Consider the following 13023-nt stretch of genomic DNA (forward strand, 5'->3'; position numbering starts at 1 on the left):
TTTTACACTTGGTTTTTATATATATGAAACTGACGATAATTTGGTAATTTCTGACCTTTGGACTGAGCCAGATGAGCTCTTTCCCCCGTTTACAGTCTTTATGCTATGCTAAACTAACCGGCTGCTGGCTCTAGCTCATTGTGTGTATCATACAGATAAATGAGTAGTATCAATCTCACTCTCAGCAAGAAAGTGCATATGCATATGTTCCAAAAGTAACTTTCTGTAATAATGTGCTGAAATGCAATACCAATGTGGTAACAGCAACAATGAACAGGTTTCGATTGTGATCAAAGTGGTTGAACTGGGTTGTGTTTATCTAGTTTATGGTAAACAAACAAGTTCCTTATTCACTGCACACAAAAAATGCACAATGGCGTACAAGGGGAAGTGGCAGAGTTTCAGTTTAAGCAATCGGATATGTAACTGACACAAACCTTAAAACCACAGCAAAGACGCAACAAACCCTGTGTATGTGTGTGTGTGTGTGTGACTGTGGAACAAGATGAAGGGAAGTCTTAGGCATAGCAAAACCAAAAAAACTGAAAAAAAGAAACAGTTGTTACAGTGTTCAGTCTTTGATAGAAAGGCTTATAACACACTACAGTCTAATTGTAAGTGTTTGTTAATGTTTTTGTCAACAACTGTAACTCCTACAAACAAATAATGACAATAAAGTAAAATACAGTAATAATATAAGGGAAGTTATAATTGTTGACAAAAATTGTACATTAACAGACACTTAAAATGTCCTTATAGTCGTTTACAACTACATTACAGTGTGTTGTAAACCAGTTACTATACGTTTTTATAGTGCTTACAAATGCTAATGTTAATCACCTCGTGACCCATCAGATCGATCGTGTGGTCACGGGCCCTCAGGCTGGGAACCATTGCCTTACAGTACAACAAATACTGTCAATATGTTGGCCAATATAATTCTTCTGTACTCATTGTAATAACTACGTAAAAGTGATTTTGCTGTAGTTTTGTGGCAAGAAATAAAAAAAGAAAACACGTGTTAAAGAAAAAAATATTTCAATATTTATTTGCGGTATAAACATGTCTTGTGTTGTTTCCATATACTGTACAATACACAGGGTCAATCGTATTTCCTTCAATAGACAGAAAGGTGAAACTGCCCCGGTTAACATGCCCCTTGTTTTTATACACAGACAGATTGCATCTTTTTTAAAAACGGTTTACAGCACAATACAAAACAGCTATTCAACGTGTGTTTGAAGCTGTAACACGATGCAAGATGCATTGTCAAAAAAATCCCTGAAAAATTCCTCACTGAGGTAACATTTTTAAAATCATTCACTTTTTCTTTCACTTTGTATTTAACGTCGCCACCTCTCCTCTGCTCTCACTCATTCACGTCTTTCCCTCCCGAGCACATTCTCACCAAGATGTAGCTACAAGTTTAAGGACACAGAAACGGCCGTTCCCGTGATCTGGCAAATTTACAAACAGAGAAAAAGACTTGATTTCTCTTTCATTGTTACAAAGACACAAAAAAACACAAGAAAGCAGCTTGAAATCAACCATATTCTTTTAAATAGAAAAGCTCCGTACTGAAATATATTTCAATCCTAGGGTGCAAGAGATCAAATCCTCAACGTTTTTCTTATTGTAAGTGGGATATGACTACAGACAAGGAAAATCCATTCAAGCATGGTGGTATTATCTTTATCTCTGATGCTATAATATGAGAGGAACTTTTGCATATAAATTCATAACATATATATACTTAGATATATATTCATATTGAAAGGCCACAGGAATAGCATAGAGCACATTATATCAAAACAAGACGGAAAAAGACCTTGTAATTATTAAAGCCGGGTGGTGTAATCGTCTATTGTGAAACATAACTGGCATGCTGAACCATAGCTCTGACTATGTGAAGCAGTGTGTGTGTGTTTGTGTGTGTGTGTGCGTGTGTGTGTGTGTGTGCGTGTGTTAGTGAGGGCCTCTTTCACGTTGGTAACAGGCACACCGGCCCTACATTTTGGACACCCCAGGTGAAATGTTACTTCAGTCCACAAGCCATATCGAGCTGGATCTTGTATAATTATATAGAATAGATATAGTACAAAAGAAGAAGATTTTAAAAATGCTGAGGTCTTGGATCTACAAAATACTGCAAAAAGGTGTTTTGATATATTGCAGAGTAACAAAGAGGACCTCGTGTGACCCGTCACGGTAAATAGACAGCTCGCTGTCTTTTATTACCATGTTCTGATTCAAATAACAGATAAAACAAACATTTAATTTTTTTCTTTCTTTTTTTACACAATGTTTTTCTAAAGTGAGATACAAAGAGTATTGAACAGTCAGCATTAGAAACAAGTTAGAAAGATAATATAAGGCCAGCTAAAACCAATCCTGTTCAGACTCAACTGCTGTCCCCTCTGAAACCCAGTTCTTTGTTTCTGTGTAGACCCCGTCCACATCACTTTGACACCATTGATCTGTAGTTTGCTATGAATAATGGACATCATGCAAGAAACACTCATACAAAGATTTGTTCTTGTGTCTTTCAGTTGAAGTAGCCTCAGACCAACCACAGGCCCGAGGAAGATCTGCAGTTGGCTGAAACATCACTAATAAAACTTATAAAAGGAGCTGTGATTCCAGTGTGCAGGTACTCCTGATATTAAAATGGTATAGTGCTGGACTACTTTTTCCAGTCCAAAAATACTTGTTTGTCTATAGGGCTAAATATGTTCCCAATGTCAGCTAACATTTATAACCTTGAATAAAACCGCAACGCAAACCAACATGGTTTTTCCCTATATTGACCACCTCACCTTTAAAAATCACTGGTTTGATTTCATATCAAACCATTTCTTCTTTATGTCCATCACTAAACAGCTTTATTAAAATTTTCATTCTGCTTTTTACTATTTTTAGTCACATTTTTGTGAATGAAACGTACCCACGAATTGAGCAGAACAGGTAGGCTTTTATAGCAATTGTGGAGCACTGATTATGCTAATGATCACAACTCGTGAATGTTCATGTACTAATGAAGAGGTGGCATTCATCGGGTGGAAAAGAGTGATTTACGACAATTACAGACTGAGCTTGAACACTCGTACGAGCAGATAAAAGCCAAAGAGATTGAGGATGAGAATACAAGAGTGTTCTTGCATGAGGCCCAACGTAGCTACAGACATTGCCATAAGTGCTGCAGTGTTGTTCCACTCATCAGTGGAACCCTACTTTAAACGGCCAATGACTGCAGCAGGACGCTCTCTTGTTAAGGTGCTACACATGTGAACAGGGTCTCAGAAAACTCCTTAACCACACGCTGTTTACTGCTTGTGTTCAGCAGCAACAGCAGTTAAAAAAACGGTCCCCATCGTTCGTCTTCCTTCCCGGTAAAGCAACATCCAACCCGTGGTTATGTCTACTGTTAGAGAGCATACAGCACCATAGCATGCTCAGGTATACAAAATAATCTTTACTATTAGCTCTATAATATATATATTTATATCAATTTGTGTTTAATATATCTTTCATATAATAATATACCCAAGGCTTAAGGGTGAATCAACTCAGACAAACTTTACTTTGACAAAATGGGTGATCCCTTTCCTTCGGTTTTCCCCAATGCAGTTGAGGGGTTGTGAAGCTATTTAAGTAGCTAAGTGCAGTTTGTAGCTGAGGCCAGTCCCAGACCAAAACACCATAATCATAATAATAACACCAAGACCAGGTTACAATCACAGTCCCTTATCTGAGAATCCTTTTTTTTGTTTGGCAAATTTGTACCTGGGTCTTAAAAGGGACCAAAGATAAGACAACAAATTGAATAATTTCCTTTTAGGCAAAAAGAAGGTAATACTAGAACGTTGAGGCACTTCCTTGCCCAAGGTTGCTAAGATAAGCTGCCTAAAAAAGTTGCTCAGAAATGTTAACAGTGCCTTAGCATCCCCCAACACTAACGCTGATCTCTCATTCAAGTCTCTGCCTCCAAGTACAAAAGTCAGAGCCGTTAGATGCTGTGATGAGGAAGTTCAGAGTTTTTGACTGAAATGAAACAACATCGACTAAAATAATCAAAACAGCTGGTGGAAACTGGTACTTCTTGGTAGGAAACTGAATGAACAGCCATATAGTGAGGGAAGTAGGAACTGGGAACTGCAACAGCAGTTTGACAAACGTCAAATCTACCCAACCACAATTCAACTGATAATTCCTAACCCCATGCCCTAGTCCTAACCCTCTAACCCTCTGAACCTCGTCCTTTGCTTGGGGGCCCAGTTCCTGCTCCCTCCCCACTCCACTGTGCAGCTGTCGGGACTCGTCGCAGCCTGGGACTGGCCTCTCCTCACCGCTCCTCTTCTCTGAATGTCTCTTTATCTGCCTGCTTCCAAGCATTGGCTCCAAGTGCCAACAAGTCAATGGCTACACCACTGTGCAAACTGCATTAGGTCATTACAAACCTGAAAGAAAAATGAAACAAAACATCCAAAAAAAGAAAAGAAAAAAGAAGACAACTCGGAATATCACAACAACGTTCCTCTTTGATGGCGTCACCACACCCATTCCCCTTCTTTAGTTTTACATTCTCTTAAGCCATTATTGGATTGGATAGATAAGATTTCTATGCGTATATATTTATATAAGGTATAGATTTGTGCGTAAATGTACACAAAAATATACAAAAATGCATATAGACATACTGAATTTGTTAAGGACTGCCCATACATGTTCTGCTATGTACGTTAACATACATACAGTACATACAGTACAAACATACATACTTTGTTTATGCGTGTGTGTGTGTGTGTGTGTTAATTCCTTGGTTTATAAAACTCTACATTCAGTAGAGCGAGATTTTCTACAAGTAAATCCCAGATTCTCCACTTGGCACCAGTCAGCTCAGCTCGAGAGCAGAGACAGAAAGACAGAGAGGATGTTGTTGTCTCATAAATCGAGCGCTGTAGATTTTTCCATGTTCCTATCTTTGTATGAAGCTGTCTGTCCTGCTGCCGCCTTCACTCAGTTTCTCAGTCAGTAAAGTCTCCTCCGTTCTCTGTTAAAAGACAAGTTGATCAGGGCTTTTTTCCTCCCTCGATTTCAATCAACTCCGAGGAAGACGCCACCGTAAAACCCATCTGTCAGTTCCCCTTCTGGGTTAAAAAAAACTACCCTTTCCCCCTTTTAACGTGGCATCTGTGAGCTCTCCTAACCCTCCAACACTGCTCCATGGTCAGGCTCTCAGACAACGAGCCACCGGGAGGCTTAAAACATTCATTAAAACTGGCTGCTTCCCTCCAGTTCAGCCGCTTGTTACCATGGTAACAACACCACCTTGACCCCCCTTAAAAAAGGGACAATCCCCCCGTCTAAATTTCATGTGGACTCCAGCGTGTCCAGTTGAAACACATTGTGATTGGTCGGGGTGGTGAAGAAGAGCTGGTCGTGCGTTGGGGAGGTCGAGCGGTTGTCGCAGGGGCTGTTGAGGCCCAGCGTCCGCTCAAAGTCCAGGAGCTGGCCCATGAAGTTGAAGTTGGGGGAAATGTTGGACTTTTTCCGCTTGACGAAGTCGTACGCATCGTTGAGCGACAGGTTGAGCTTCTGCATCAGGTAGGCCACCGTGACCGTCACCGAGCGGCTGATCCCGGCCAGACAGTGCACCAGGATGCCGCACTTTTTGGAGCGCGCCTCGTCTGAGGAGAGAGGGACAGGGGAGGACGGGAGTGGAGGAAAGATGAACAAAGGGAAAGAGGGGGAAAGGATGAAATGAGATTTTTTAGTCATACAAATTCAAATTATCAATGAGCCAGAACGAAAACAGTCTCTAGATCTTCTCATCTACAGTTTTACTTAGAATATGAATTCTTCTAATCTGCATTTTCATCAATATGTGAACGAGACATAAAACCAACCATTTCAGGTAGAAATGCACAATATGGTTGAAACCAACAACACAATACACCAGTTATGTATATGGACTCATTGGAACAGACTCCCAATACTTTCAATTTCAATAAACTAGAAAAAAAGGTTTAAAGAAACAACTAAAAGTTATTTTTGAAGACAGGCTTATGATGGAAACAAGCAAACAAGTGATGTAATCCTATTGGGTTGATAAATATTTGTTCATTTTGATGTATATTTGAATATGGACCCCAGGAAGAGTAGTACTACAGTAATAACTAACAGGGATCCTAATGAACAATGAACAATATTTACAGATTGTCAATCTCAATATGCTGAATATGCTAAATCACATTTAAAAAAAAAGTAAAACATATGTTTAAAGGCTCAGAAATCCTATTCTCTATATTACTCAGTTAATATGAGCAATGAGATCCTGCACTGAACACAATTTCCTGCCAAATTCTGGACACTTTTGATTTCACATGACCTATTTCTGCATTTTTTTTCACAGTGGTTTGAAGTTGGCAGGGCCCAGTTGGGAGTATGTGATGCCAGATCACTTTTTGATAAGACTTGAGTGTGTGTGTGTGAAAAAACAAAAACAAACCTAAAAATGTTTTTAACGTTAAATTTGGTCGTTGCTTATTTAGTCATAACTATTTCATGATTATGGCTTCAAACCAGGTTTTCAGGGACTGAGACTAAATTCTTCAAGTGTAAAACACAAATTCGTAACTCAAAGAATAATGTATTTTGTTCCTATTTAATTACAACTAAATTAGAATCATTATTTATAAATGTATAGAACCCATAATATCACATCACATAGTATTATGATTACAATCCCACTGAAAGTCACCCAGCCCCACTTCCAAGTGATTCACAGTACAACACAACAGACTCAAAGTCATAATACAAGAACAGAGAATTGGATCTTTCTTTCCAAATATTTCATATTATATTCTAAATCCAGAATGATCTCTCTCAATGACAACAGAAAGTCATGTTTCATTCTGCTTTCTAGCTCTCAGTCCGTAGAAAAATCTGAATAAAAAAACATCTTACATTATTAACAGGCTACATCCATCCGTCTTCTATCAGTTTCGAGCCCATGCACTTCCACCACTACAGGCCATTAGAGCAAGAGTTAAGTGCTTCTTTCCTTTCTTCTCTCTCTCTCTCTCATCCTCTCTCTCCGCCTCTCCTCACTCTCTCTGCCTGCATCTCTTGTTGTAGGATTGGGGTCAGTTGGCTCGCGAGCTCAAGCTGCCAAGCGGATGCCAAATTAAATTTATATGTGATGTTTGCTCACTTTCCACAATAAAAAGGGGCCAAAAAAATCTGCATCAGGAGACCCAAACCCAACGATGGAAGACTCAGAAGTCAAATAACTAACCGGTAGTTAATCTGTTCTGCACCGATTGTGCAGCATTACATCACTTCAGTTGTGCCTTAAATACATAATAACACAAGAATCATCCATTTCTCAGACTGTCAAAAGCCAGAAACAATCAAATTATTCTGTCTCTACATCAAAGAACACGTTAATTCAATAAATTCAGATATTTAAGGAATCCCCAGTTTACAACAGAACAGTGTATGGTCACATCTGGGTCTCCTTTTCAGCCCGAGCTCCTCTCCTTCACCCATAATTAGCCTGCTGTTACCAAAAAGACCTGATGTAATCCCTGCACATTACAGCCCACCAGACAGCACCATTTAATGTCAGCATGACCCAAATCTGCCACGACCTCTGTGCTCTGGCATATGTCACACTTCCTGCCACCTAAGCAGAGACATTAGTCTTGAATAAAAGACAAATGTTAGGGGGTCTGGAAGATCTAAGACAGACTCTGACTGAATTCCCAGAGAATGAGTAAATTCCCTCTCTGATGAGTCAATGAGGATGCCAGAGGAATAATGGGGATGATGAGAAATACTGAAAGCGAGGGCTAAATATCTTCAGTATGACCCCATTCTCAAAGAATCTGTTTCCATGTTTAATTCAAAACCTTGCTTTATATTGTCGGATATTATATTTAGTTTTAGCTGGAACAGTAAAATACAGGCTGTCTAAATGCAGATCACCAAAACAATCTTAAAGAAAGTGTCCAACTAATTCTGTTTCACACCATTAAAACTATTTATATACAGAAAGATAGACAGATTTTTTTTACATGATTTATGATTAAAATGTATGAAAAGTGAGATAGACTTAACACAAGAAACAAACCTAGTGCTTTTTTGCTGCTTTTAATAGTTCAACTTAACAATTAACCAAGAAAACTGTCAGCAGAGTAACTGATAATCAGAATAACCCCGCTGTTCACAAAAAGCTCTGATGTAACATAACACACACACACAGACATAAAGCGAGTTCTCTCCACCTTCACTTACCAATGAATGAAATGGCCTCGGGGAAAAACTGAGAGAGGTTCTGGCTCCAGTGATCGGAGATGGGGATCTGTTTGTACTTGAAGTCCCCTTCGTGTTCAAACATGTTGGGCAGGTTGGGCGTCACGTTGAGGATGTACTTGATATTGTACTTGCTGAGCACATCCAGGTTGGTGGAGTCTTTGGCACAGCCCAGGTAAAGGTACGGCAGGATCTGGACGGGAAACGCTGGCTGGTTGTTGGGGAGCGGGCTGCCCTCAGACTCTGTGGCGCTGCCCGGCTCGCGGTCAGATTCCCCGTCTGAGCAGTCGGAGCTGATGCGGAGTCCTCCCAGGCCGAGGACGGAGGCTGGTGGGGAGCTGCTGGGACAGGAGCAGTCCAAATTGGTCTCGCAGTGCTCAGGGTACTCCGACTGGAACTTGTTGAAGCCCCCTGGAGGATGAGGAAAAGACCAGTTAAAAGGGTCAATATTAAGATATAGACCAGAAATCAATTTCACTTGGCGGTATAAGGAATGTGCTCTGTACATGACCACAGGGCTGGGTTCTGTCTTGTTTAATGCAACATCGACAAAATGGCAGCTGAATGTCTGCAGGATACAAGAGGTGGATCATGAACCTGAATGACAAGAAGTTAACCTTTTGGATGTTTGAACAGCAGTGAAAAGAATAGAAAGAAGCATACAAATAAATAAATAAATGAAATTTAGATCATTAAAAAGATAATAATGGTGGTAAACAATAATACATTTTGTCAGAGTAAGTGAATTTTAGGTATGTGATCCAAATGAAATCACTTCATTCACACCAGAATTAACTCACATGCATCACAAACAGTGTAACATGTGCTATTTCTACCATGATATTGATTTATAACAGAATGGCTTTTTGTAAAAATGCGGTTATTTTTTTTAAATCACATCTTTTTATGAACCACTCAGAAAATAGGAGAGACAAAAAAAACGTGATATTTGCGTCGTTGTGAATAAGCAAACATGCCGGACAGATGTGTGCTCCATTGAGAAAAGCTGAGCCCTGGGGAGAATCAGCAGCAGAGCAGGACAGTCGGCTCTGCTGCTGCTACAACACTCACTACTCAGCTCAGTGGACTTTTTGTGAATGGCAGCTCGGCTTGTGACTCCGGTGGAAGCATTTCTGTGATTACCTACAAATCAAACACAATCTATATCTCCTAACGCTGCCATATTTCATACACGTATCTATCTATGTATGCGGTTTTATTGGATGATAATGTATTTTAATTTCACTGCTGGAGGATTTTTTTTTTCACAGTGCGTCGTCGTCTTTCCCTGTTCATTCATGAAAAAAAAAAAACACACACAAAAAAAAAAACAAAAAAACGCCAGTCTTTTCCTGAAGGAGCACAACATGGCGGGCCGTTTCTGCAGCATTTAATTGAAAACATATTTTGACACAGCTCTGTAGCCTGGATATTAAGACATTGTTTGACGTTTCTTTACATTGGCAGGGGGGCTTTAAGAGGCTCGGCCCTGATAAGAAAATAAAATAAAGACGGTCATTTATGTCGGCTGTAAGTTAAAAGGAAGTCTTCTGTCAAAGTTCATTATGACTACTCAGTGAGTGGAGCTGATGTGTTTCATTGTAGCCTCTCTATCGTCCCCGGTATGCTTCGTTACGCTGCCTCCTTATGAGACATAAATAATAAATAACAGACTAACTTTGGTCCGAGGATAACAGTTGGGTTTATTTGAAGCATCGCCACACTGTGACACTTAAATACCTCTACAAACTATTTAATAATGTAATAACGTTTACACTAATGGCTATTCACATGTGAAAAGGCGCTTTTTTTTATCATCATAAAATATCGTCAAAGAGCCCAAATCTCAAGCGTTCTGTCGCAGATATGACTGGAAACAGACTTCAGAAGACACAATCCCAATACACGTATCCATTAGTGAAATGATCCCAGGCCCGATAAATCAATAAGATTTATATTGTTGTTTTAGCATTAATTGATTACTGTTTTAAAAACAAAGTAACAGTGTGAATGGCACATTAAGAACAGCCGCATGTCCTGTAATCTCAGGTAATTTAATCGGAGGGAAATTAAACTATTTGTCTTTCTGCTGAGAGGACAGAGTTCTTTTTTTTATGAATTAAAAAGGGACTACAACACTGATTCAGACATTCAAGATTTTTAAAGCCAGCAGTGTCTTGGTCTTACCCTCCAGATAGAAAGCCTTGCACCCGTCGTCCCGCAGTTTTTGCAGGAGCAGCCCCAGCACGGAGCTCCCCAGCCCGGACTCCTGCCGCTCCGGGGTCGCCTCGTCGTACAGAACCACCACGTCCGTCTTGCACCGCTTGACAAATTTCTCCTTATCCTCGTTGTTGGGGATGATGGAGCGGATGGGGAGGTTGCCCTTCTTCAGCCTCCGGAGCATGAGGCCCGGGATGGCCAGGTTGATGGCCGACTCGATGTGCGAGGACTCGTACAGCTCATGGGGTCTGCAGTCCAGCAGCAGCAGAGAGCTGGCCCCGGACTCCAGCTCCTCCTGCAGCCACTCCACGCTCTTACTCGACATCATCATCATAGTCACGATCACAGAGCCTCTCCACAGATGATTAATTTTCATCAGGGAAACGTTAATCCGCCCGTCCTCTGGTGTGACATGAGAAATAATACAACAGAATAGAGGGAAAGAAGAAAAATCACGGCGCTAAACTTCCCTTCCCGCGGCCACCACCACCGCCGCCGCCACCGCCGCTGCTGCTGCTGCTGCTGCTGGTCCTGCGAGCGCGCACACACACGCACCCAACACACACTTCCACACACGCACCCGCATCCAACACGCACACACTGATGCCCCTCTGGTCGGAGCAGGAAACTTGAACATGCAGAGGTTTCTTTCCCTCCTTCCTTCAGTCCGATAGAAGTGGAGGTTTCATTCCAGTCCATCGACGTCCATTTGGCGATACCCGCTCCAACTTTTGGCGCGTCCCGCAGACCGACAAACCAAAAAAAAAAAAAAAAAAAAAACACGAGCCGAAAGATTGCCTTGTTAGTGTCTTAGGATGCGAGTTGAGAGTGAGTTGCTGTTGTCGCTAAAGCCCATGATTATCGTTAGTGTTTAACATGCTGGCCCGAGTAGCGCCTCTGGTTTGTCATTTCCACTGGATGCGTTAAAGAGGCTCTGTGGGCTTGTCATTGAGGAGAGGGAGGAGCGGAGAGATTTAAAGGTGCAGAGCTGAGTGTTTGCATGACATTCATAACTATTCGTTGAGAGACTGTACAGTAGAGTCTAACTTTGAATGCCACATTTAGCTTTAGACGGTAAATCTTTATGGTACTGGACATCCCTGCAGGCTTTATGCCTATGTGTACAGAGCAACATGTCTTTTATGAGTTTAGTTGTAAATGGAGAATGTCTTCAATATTTTTTTCTTGTAAACCTCATATAGCAGCTTTAAGACTGAAAGGTAATTACTTTTCTCCTTATATTTCCTTTAAGGCAGGGGTCTCTTGGGGCCACTGTTAGTCATTTCATAGGAGGGCCTCTTCAGTGTTCAAGTACTTGAACAAATATTCTGAAAGAAATCATACTTAAAACAGCCGTTTATATACATTTTATATATAATTATATGTTGGGGTTTTATGCCTTTAATGGATAGAGACCGATGAAGATAGACAGGAAAGGAGGAGAGAGAGTGGGATGACAGACAGCACAGGGTCACGGGCCGGAGTTGGACCCGGGCCACCGCGATGGGACCCATCCCCGGTACATGGGGCAGGTGAGCCACCGGGGAGCCCCTTCCATACATTTTGATATCATCAGTTTGTCATCTTTTGTTGCAGCCAAACAAACTGCTCTATTTTTATCAACCCTATGAATACATTTGCGGGCACCTTTAACCTCTACCATTATTTTCCACCAAACTAAATAGATATTTTAAAACAGAATGTGTTTTTATTTTAACTGTATATGAAGAAGTGGTTTATTATTAGTTTATTAATCATCTTGTGAACCAATTATATTATATTTTTGGTATTATGTCACAGGCCGGAGAAAGGGGGGAGATAGAGGGCCAGAAATGGCCTCTGGACAGACAGTTTGAGTGACATATTATTATACTAAATTGATCTTGTGGTGAAATTATTTAAAAAATGAAAGTTTCAAGAGTCAATAATTAACTTTCAATCTCAATGATTGAGCCAACATGTAATTAAACTCTCGAAAATATCAACATTGTCCATTTTCCATTTCCATGACAGCGGGGCAAATACCATCTGCTGATGAAAATCATGTGTATGCATAAAGCTCAAGAAGCTACTAAATGGCCCATGTGGTAAGACTACAATATCCTTAGTGTTACACAGGACTTTATTGGACGGTTGGTTAATTGGTTTATGTAAATTAAATTAGCTTTAAATGTCCAATGTGTAAAATTTAGGAGGATCAAATGGCAAAAATAGAATATAATGTTCATTGTTTTCATTGGAGTATAATAACCTGAATATAGGCTGTAGAATGAGCCATTTATATATACAGACTCTGAGTTTGTCTCTGAGAAATTATGTTTGGACTTTCATTTTGTCACGGTGGACAGCTCCAAATACTACAATACCCATTAATCTTGGTTGCCGTTGCCATGGAGAAGAAGCCAGGCCGAGGCGCAAACCAGAGCCGTTGCTAGTTCAAAATGGTTCGGCGCTGTAGTTGAGAACTCTAATCGCGACTTGCAGCTC

At 40.5% G+C, this 13023-nt stretch overlaps 1 protein-coding gene across 1 annotated transcript; it reads right to left on the bottom strand.

Moving 5' to 3' along the window:
• Positions 1-1021: 1021 nt before the first annotated feature.
• dusp7 (dual specificity phosphatase 7) lies at positions 1022-11622 on the bottom strand. The gene is made up of 3 exons (XM_051415776.1): positions 10504-11622; positions 8299-8727; positions 1022-5687 (listed from the first exon to the last, which is right to left on the bottom strand). Exons 1-3 carry the CDS (start codon positions 10910-10912, stop codon positions 5371-5373), a joined length of 1155 nt encoding a protein of 384 aa, XP_051271736.1. The 5' UTR covers positions 10913-11622; the 3' UTR covers positions 1022-5370.
• Positions 11623-13023: the final 1401 nt, after the last annotated feature.

Source organism: Dicentrarchus labrax, unplaced genomic scaffold (assembly GCF_905237075.1).
Source record: "Dicentrarchus labrax unplaced genomic scaffold, dlabrax2021, whole genome shotgun sequence".
Taxonomy (NCBI): Eukaryota; Metazoa; Chordata; class Actinopteri; family Moronidae; genus Dicentrarchus; species Dicentrarchus labrax.